At 30.8% G+C, this 9837-nt stretch overlaps 1 protein-coding gene across 2 annotated transcripts in view; it reads right to left on the bottom strand.

Moving 5' to 3' along the window:
* The window catches only part of LOC106469564 (F-box/WD repeat-containing protein 1A-like), a 46497-nt gene that overhangs the window by 16935 nt on the left and 19725 nt on the right, over nt 1-9837 (bottom strand). For both annotated transcript variants that reach the window (XM_022398116.1, XM_013930065.2), the window contains exons 3-7: nt 4450-4636; nt 3746-3839; nt 1676-1846; nt 1290-1375; nt 480-585 (exon numbers count right to left, since the gene is read on the bottom strand). In XM_022398116.1, the coding sequence (XP_022253824.1) occupies nt 480-585; nt 1290-1375; nt 1676-1846; nt 3746-3839; nt 4450-4636 (644 nt within the window). The remainder of the gene's footprint in view (nt 1-479; nt 586-1289; nt 1376-1675; nt 1847-3745; nt 3840-4449; nt 4637-9837) is intronic.

The following is a 9837-nucleotide window of genomic DNA, read 5'->3' as shown; positions in this document are numbered from 1 at the left end:
CCGAATTTGAATCACAATAAAATACTTAAGGTAAGATTGTGGCAATCAATTATCATTTGTTGTCATCGATAGCAGTCTATACGATCATCTAAGTCAAATTATTAAGTAGTAACTTTCTTTAATAGTTAAATATTAATTACTAACATATTTGGAGGGGGAGACTAATGCACTAGACTTCCATCAATGAGACCCAGGATAAAATCCCAACAACTACCAACACAGAAATAGTCCTTCTCAGGACTTCACTGAAAATAGCAGCTGAAACAGGTTAAAACTAGTTAGTAATTAATGACTAGTTATTAAATAAAGAAATTACTCATTAACAGTTAGCCTAAGGTGATCATAACCATGACAGCTATCACAATAAAATGTTAATGAACGGCCAACATAAATAGTTGTTTAAATCAGTTTAATTAAAAAACAGAACGATTGAGCTTAAGTCCTACATCTTTTCTCTTTATCCCAAAGGAACCACTAACCTTGGAACAGGTAACCATCATACCATTGTTGAACCTTAAATGTAGAACAGCTTCACAATGGTGGATTAATGTATTAACCATCTCGGCTGTTTTCAAGTCCCAAACCCTGAAAATATATTAATCAAGAACCACATGCAGTTTTTTTTATAATTTTTCAAAGAATTACATTTGAATTACTTCTACATATATCAGTATGTCAAATTCCACACAAATACTTTATACATTCTCCTAACTACAGTAAGAAAAATCCATATTCTCCATACAAAAGTGGATGAAATAATAAAGATAAGTATTTTGCTACAGGTTTAGCTGACAAGCCCAAGATTTGTATCAAAAAGTCTGTTTACCACAACAACTTTCACCGTCAATGGACAAAAAAAAGGTTGAAGGTAACTAGATTTGTATCACAAGTGTCCATTCTTTATCAGTTATTGAATATCCAACCGTCTAGTTAATTTTACAGAAAATAAATAAAATTCAAGTATCAAACATGGGCATCTGCAGAAATGTTTCCAGTTTGTGTGTAAAATTGTGAAGTGAATAAAACATTTATTTATATTTGCTGAATGAATAAAGAAAGAATTGTTTCTCATCTTCCAGGAAAGGGGGAGGGGGTTTGCCCCTCCCTGCAGATGCCCATTTCTGTCAACTCCCATCTGTAAAAATGCATGAACATTGTACATCACAGATGATTAACTGATAGTATTACACATACATTTAAGGTTATGGTTAACCTTTCAGGTTGCATATATTAAAAGGATACAATAAGTCAGTGTTAAGTTCATTACAACAAGATTAAAAGATACCTACCTGACAGTGGCATCACTTGACCCACTAATTATAACTTTATCGTCATATTGAAGACATAAGACTGATCCTGTATGGCCTGTCAGAACCTATACAAAATTATTCACCTGTAATTATTACATATGGTAATTCATGTAAATACACTATAAATAGAAATAACAAAAGTACAAATCTTGTGGCTTTTTAAAATACTGGTCTTAAAATGTATTAAAAACCTAAGTAATAGAAAATTTAATATTGATAGACATCTTATTAAAATAACTGTACTTTCTTTCCCCCCACAAGATTCTGTATTATTTAACATTCAAAATAATGGTGATTTTTAAAAAAATGGAGAGAAATATTAAATAATTAAGCTTTAAAAAAAGAAACAAAACAACAACACTCACTTTTAGACAGTGGAGGGAGGTTCGATCCCAGATTTTGATTGTATTATCTCGTAGTCCACTAACAATCTTCTGGTCATCATACTGTAAGCAGTACACTCCTTTGCTATTTTCACTACGACAATTGATCCTTTGCAAGTTGTGTCGACCACATCGCCAGTTGTTTTCAATGCTCTATAACAACAACAACATTAGCAAGAAACTTAATGCACCGATATTAATTGTGTGTTGTTTCTATACCCCCAAATAATTCTCTACTAATTAATACCATAAAAGTACAAACAACAGCTGTATTATTTTCTTGCAACAAGCTAGATGAATCATTCCTGGACTTTTAAGATTTCTATAGACTGACTTTTAACATGTGATAGTGTAATTATTAGAGTCGCATACTTCAAGTAAATGATGGCCATATGGGATTAGTTATGTCACTTCATTATCTTCCATTACTTTTAATGTCTAATGTACACAAACATCAATACTTGTATAAACAGCACCATCAGTTAACTGTTTTTGCATGTGAAAATAATGAACATGAGTGAATACATTATGTTCACTGCTTGATATGGAACGTGGATACAAATCAACGCAATAGAACTTGTAAAGTGCTAATTAGATAAAGGTAAAGATACTAAGTTCCACACCTTTACAATTTACCTCAAAAGAACAGCAGTGTATGTACACATATGCAGATTTTTTTTGCATTGCCACCTAACAATAAGTGGGGTTTAGTTTTTTTATATTTCACTAGGGTCCAAAGATTGTTCTTATTAACATCATATTCAACATTATTCCTAGAAGTTTCCAATATAAGATGTGATACTTTTTTTTGTAAATAAGAATCCCAATTCTGACCAATTAGAAACCTAAAAAGAACAGTGAGGGGTTCAATATTATACCATCCATTCTACAGCTGGAAATAAATGCAATTAGTGGGAGTGACTGTTATCCAATCATTGTTCAATAATTATTGGATGTTTCTTCTTGAGTATAAAGTACACAAAATTGAAGTTACACCTGAAATTGTTTGTCCCGAGATGCGAAGAAAGCAGACGGGCATAAATCAGTATTTATGGACAAGATTTCTCAGTCAAAAAATAGTGACCCTCTTAGAAACTTTTCTGTGCATTTTAAAATAAGAATTTTGGATCCTCTTTATAAATGTAACAAACATTATATTTTCTAAACAAAAACCCCTGTAAAGACTTAACTGGAAATACTGAAATAATGTAGGATAGTCATTTTTGTATTTTTCTCTCAGTGATTTAACCTATAAATCATAAAATTTCCCAATAACTTCAATTGTACCGACTCATTTTTAAACAAAGCCTTCACAGTTAACTTAATCCATAATGAATATTTATATCTTGTTGATTTATTATAATGGGTGAAAAAAAAATACAATTTACCCATTCTCATACCTTTCTACTATGCACAATAAGTGTGAAATAACTATAGTATTGAATGCAGTATCACTTCAAAATTACTTCACTATATTTGTCATCAAAGGTTTAACTAAAAACAACATTTTGTTCAATGCAGTACCAATTTTGAATCACGTTATGAACATGGCCCTTGTGTTATGATAAAGGTTTCACCATGCTTTGTTTCGAGCCCAGCTTTTCTGTCCACAAGACTGGTATAATCTATTATAATGAATAACTAAATATTAATTTCAATCATGCTGCTAACTAAGCTTTATCATTTAAGTATTTCAGTAGTGTTACACAAGACAGTTTTATGTTTTCACAATAACCATTACAGAAATATACTTTAATGAAAGTTTAAATTGGCTAATTAATTTCTCAAGCTAGCAAACTTTCACTTGGCTCTCCAGAACAGGTATGTTTTTAGTATTCAGTAAATATAGGTCAGGTAGATTTTTGTTTTCTAGATCAAAAGCTTTTAGAGGAAATCTGTGTTTTGGTCTTCCTGATATGTAAATATCAATGATATTGCTTTGTGTAGCTTTAACTCATGAACAAACGAAGTGCACGTACTTCAGGACCTCTCTGATCCCTACCGTAATCTAAATGCAATACAATTTCATGCCACATTAGCAATTGACACTACCTCAATATCTTGAATAAATCTTGGATACAATCTCCTATAGAACATGTGATCTGGGTGTTGCTCTCCTGGTGGGGGTTTAAATAGGTACTTGATCCTAGATAATAAAACGAGTCAATTTATTAATGATAAACATGTTATTCGCAGATACTGAATTTATTTAAAAGAACACTGTCAGACCATGCATTAATTTTTATTTATTTTTTTTTTATTGGTACACTTATATTAAGTTGGAAACTGAATTTTTATTAAAGACTACTGTTATACAATCATGCTTTGCAGGTCAATATTTCGAGTTGGTAAACACTGAACTGTTAAATATTTCATCAAAAATAAACATCTACGATTGACATAAAAAAAGAAAGAATAAAACTGTTACGAAACTTGGATAAAAATGTCAAAAAGATCATATTTCTTACATTAATAGTGTGTTGTGAGAGGCAACAACATGAAACTGTACACAGTACTTGGATCAATAACAAACTATAGCAATTATGGTACGATGTTAACCATAAAAACTACTGAAGAATTTAATAACTTTAGTGACTTCCACTGTTAACCAATAAAAGATGACCAATGATGTACTAAAACTTAACTGACATTCTCAATTAATCAATAAAAAAAAAATAATACTAATATTAAACTTGTGTACTTTTTCAATAGCATATGAATATTAAAATCATGAAGAAAAAAAAAAATTAAAATACCATCCCCTTCTTTCTGCAAGCCCTTTCCATAGTGGATCTGTTCGAACTTTCCTTTCTATCAGTTTTTTCCATAGCATTCCTTCAGAAATCACCCTGGACCACTCTTTGCAGACTAGTTCAGCTGAACAGAGAGACTCGGCATCCAAGTAAGATAAAACAGTTTCAGCTACATGGTCCAGTCCTTTTTCTACAGAGAAACAAATGGTTTGGATTCAAAAAGTTACAGTGGAAATATCACGATAGTAAAATTGTGACTTACATGGATGGAAGTACACACACAAACCTTTTTTTTAATAACAAACTGAGAACAACTTGTTACTTATAATGACAATATCAAATGCAATAGAATACACAAATCCACAGAGCTAAATAATTATTGAATTTTGCTAACAAATTGATCATCATGCTCATTAATCAATTACATTCAACAAATCTCTCTATTTCTAGCTTTTTTTTTTTATCCTGAACTATTGTACATTAAAATGTATCATATATGCAACATGTAACATGCTGTAAATAAGATTACACCATTCTGTAGAATTCTCCCTGCAAATTGTAATGAATACTTTTAATGAAACTACTAAACTTTCGTTGATGAAGATAAACATAACACTAACTAGTGAGATTAATATAAGATACAGGTTAACACAAGTTATGTAAGCTTAGGTTTGGGAATCAACTTTACAATTTTATACCAATACAACTACCTCGAGATGATCAAGCATGTGAATAGCTTAGTTAGGTCTTCACTATACAGAGAGACAATAAACATCATGGGTCACTCATTTATTAGAGGTATAGGAAAATAAGATTACTATGGTTATAAAATTAATCATTTGGTACAAAACAATATTCTAATGTGAAGAGAGTCAAAAAATAAGTATCAATTCAACACTTAGTTGTGAACTGTGATTAAGCTAAATAAACCTAAATGAACATAATGATAAGTGAAATATTTAACTTACTGGAATAGTTGAAAATCCAAAACAGTAATAACCAGAAATATTGATTTCAATTGTAATTAACAGATAGTCTGTGACACTAATCAACGTCATCGATTATATTGATTGTGTTAATTATCCAGCTTTATAATTTTTTTGGTGAAATTTGTCTAGTAATAATCTCTTGCCTTTGATTTTTTTTTTGTCAGCTTAGAATCTTTAAGTACAATAATAAGTAGTTTTTTGGTTGTTTTTTGACATAAACCAAAACTCAACGTAGTGTTTAATGACCCTTAACTAAAGTGTGAATATCACAACTATATTTAGTTTGTTAGATACTCTGAAACTTTCTTGTAAACTGTTATTAATGTTCCCTCATTCTGTTCCTTATCTATTAACACTGCACAAATTCACAAGACGTATATAATGATACTCCATAACACTTCAAAAGACAGGTCAAATCTTTCTGACATATTAGTCTCACTATAAAATGATGGAACACTACTGAAACATTTATTCTTGTTATATTTCTATTTATCATACAATACAGATTACTTCATTGTAACTTATGTCAACAGCTAATAATGTTAAACACTGTCAAGTTTCAATAAACATTGATTAAACTTTGAATTCTATACTAACAAGGCTGTAAAAGACTACCAGATATATCACTAGAAATAAAAAAAAAAGATTAGCATGTCTTTCAAAGAAAATGCTCAAGTATTTGTACTCAAACGGGTACCTTAAAATTACTAAACTATGTACACATACTGGATTTTAAAGGAGTTCTGATAACACAACAGATAAATAAAACATGAAATTACAGGTTACGTTTAGTCGTCTCTCAACCATACAGTTACACTTATAACGGTAAACAGAAAATGTGTCCAAGTGGATGTAGAGTGTACTTATAATGGTGTTCAAATAAATACACAAGTGCCAAGTAATCCTAATTCTTGTGTGCTGTAGCATAAAGAAAAATTATAAAAAATTGCACTCTATCAAATTAATCCAGTCCATACTATAACAGTTGTTGTCATTCAATTTAAAAAAAAAAAAAAAGCATCTCAACCACAACTATGCCTGTTGTCACCCAGCTGGCCTGAAGAGACCTGTGTTAGGGTGAATGGCTTTGTTGGTACTTGATAAAGCAGATACAGTACTGGTGACATTATAAATGCTTTTTTACTTTCACTCAAAACACCTTATTAATAATTACTTCAGTATCAAACATTATAAAAACAACAACATTTATTTGAATGCAGAGAACATAAACATAAAATTCTGACAAGCGATTAAAATAGAATGAAATTCCAAAAGAGCAGCTGAAAAAGCACAAGTCTACTCTGTACTTGCTAATGCAGAAAAACATTATTTGAATGCAGAGAACATAAACATAAAATTCTGACAAGTGGTTAAAATAGAATGAAATTCCAAAAGAGCAGCTGAAAAAGCACAAGTCTACTCTGTACTTGCTAATGCAGAAAAACATTATTTGAATGCAAAGAACACTAACATACAATTCTGACAAGTGATTAAAATAGAATGAAATTCCAAAAGAGCAGCTGAAAAAGCACAAGTCTACTCTGTACTTGCTAATGCAGAAAAACATTTTTCAACTTCATTATGCTTTCCCATTACAGCAAAACCACAATTTGAGATGGTTGTGTTTAGTGAGCTTTAACTGGAGACGATAAGAATATAAAAAATGTTTAAGGAAAAATGTGCTTTAACAATGAATTACAGGTAAATATACATTCTTGAAACTAATAAAACAGTACCTACAAATACTTCTGTATGTAGTACTAAACAACTGCAAGCACTAAAACAATATTATAAACACAAGATATAGCTGAAAAACACTGTTCAGGGAAACAATTACTAAACATCTGCAAGCACTAAAACAATAATATAAACACAACATGTAGCTGAAAAACACTGAAAGTTGAACCTTGACATTTTTCACCTTGGTATTTAAAATTTTATTTTGACTAACTCCAAATTTGGAACCTTCTCTCTTCCTAAAGGTAATATGAATTCCTCAAATCTCCATTAATCTATTTTAGTGTTTTCAAAATGATGATCAATTTAGTTTTGCTTAACAGTATCTTCTGCGTCTACTGATCGAGAATTAAGTTTGGAATATTGGTGTATATTTGATGGCCTGCTTAATAACACACATCATGGTTTATCTGTTACTGCCTAATAAAATTAATGGAAATTTTTAAATTAAACTATTTTCTATATTCACGTTCTCCAGTTTTCTCATATAAACTAATACTGATCTTAAATGTTTTACTCTTATCACTAAATTTTTCCACTGTTGTATAAAATAAACATAATATAATAACACTGTATAACAATACTTTTTACTCCTGCTTGGATAAGGAGTGCAAGTTCATGAAAAGTGTTTCTAAAGAAAAAACAAGCAGGTTCATTGCCAATTGTATCAGAGGGATTGACAATGGGGAGGGAAACCCTTTAATCAACTTGATGTTTTTTGCCCTTACACCACTTTTTTTTCCCAAGATCACCTGAATCTTACTTTAGCAAGTCAGTTATGATACCATAAATACTGTGGAGCCAGAGAACACATGTAATATGTGAATTGCATGGGTACTGCTTAATGAGAAATATCATCACCTCATCATGCCTTGAACCTGCTTGCTATAGGTATTTCAGAACAGCAAGTAAGCTTATAGAAACAATCAAGCAGATTATGAAGTTCTACTTAGAGAAACATGGCACTATAATTACTCAAATGTATTCAAATTGAAATGTGGAAAGGAGACTGGATTTCTTTAACCCATAGAGACTCACTGGAGATCAATTACTAAATACCCTGTCAGTGCAATTAGGAAATTAAATGTCTTCAATTCCCACCCAAATCTGGGTGAAATAAATGGGGTGCTGGACCTGTTGCAAGCAATCTCACATGCTCTGATAAAGTCTGAATAAAGCAAATCAATGATGCCTGAAGATGTTCTTCTGTGGAAGAAAACGAGGCAGCACTATGAAGACAATATGTGGCAATCACCCCTATCTGCAGCTGAAAAACAGTTCCTGATGATGACAATTTCTAGATGATGGCATGTTTGCTTTCATTCTTTCTATCTAGTAGCATGGCAACATTTTGAGACAGGATAATGAAGGTAGATAGGTATGTCCTCAACTTGTTTTAAGTCATCAGACTGAACATAGATGAGGATACAAATCAATGGAAACATCCAAATTCAATGTAAGTCAGTATCACTACGCATTTGATATAGGGGACTAATGGAGGGTTAAAACTTATCTAACATTGATACAACTGTGTTAAGTTTTCCACCAACTAAAACTGCTTGTGAATATAACTCAAAGCCTCTCAGTAACAACAACAAAAAAAGCATCTCACAATGGACTCAACTGATAATCTTATTATGGTGCAGTATAACCTCCACCTTGTACAAGATGAGGACCTGGATGTTAACTCTTTCAGCATGGGCTCGGTCCCTGAAACCAACCTCAAACATTTTGTGCTTGTTGTAGTTTTCAAACTATAACTTTGAAATTAGTAAGCGAATGTTAACGAAATTTGGCACATTATCATTAAATATTACAATGCTTTCATAACCAAAATATCAATTTTTTTTATTAAGTCTTAAGGTTTGTAAAGCAATGTTTTCTCATACTTTTTTTCTTTTCACATGTTGTCTACCTAACATGCAAAGTAACTTACATTTTAAGATTAAAAATACTTTTATGCATCAGAAAATTTTCAAATTTCACATGCAAAATCTTTATAAATGTCCAGATAGTTATCAAACGTTTCTTAAGAAAAAACTTTATATTTTATCTGTTATTTTCAGTAATAAACCTCTGTACGGGTTCGGTAGATTTGACCGATCTCGTAACCATAAAAAATTAGGAAATAAATATAAATTATGCCGCTTTCATTCTAGAATGAACACAAATTATAACATGAAAACATAAATGTTTAGACTAAATATCTTAAATCTCATAACATTGTACATTCATATATATTTATTATTATACATTATATTTACCTTTCAGCCATGCCTGGCTAATAATACAGAAATTACAATGACGAGGCACACGTGCATTCATGTTATCGTATCCAATAACATAAAATTGACCTTTGGTATGTACAAAATATCTTGTCTTAGCTGTATTTTAGTAGACAGTCACACTTCAATTATTATACATTATATATGTATATAGATTATTGCTATTTTGAAATAAATTCTTAAACTTATTTTTCTTAAAACATAGAACAGTAAATAAAGTAGTAAAGCAAACAATTATCTCTTCTAGTTATGACCTTTGTACTCAGTTGCTGCTTGACATAGGTTGCTAAGCCTTTGGCATGGAGGATATGAAACTATATTTTTTATATATATATATATATATATATATATATATATATACACACACACACACACACACA

This window comes from Limulus polyphemus, unplaced genomic scaffold (assembly GCF_000517525.1).
Source record: "Limulus polyphemus unplaced genomic scaffold, Limulus_polyphemus-2.1.2 Scaffold3548, whole genome shotgun sequence".
NCBI classification, from domain to species: domain Eukaryota; kingdom Metazoa; phylum Arthropoda; class Merostomata; order Xiphosura; family Limulidae; genus Limulus; species Limulus polyphemus.
The sequence above is the reverse complement of the archived record's forward strand: the minus strand, read 5'-3'. Positions and strand labels throughout refer to the sequence as shown.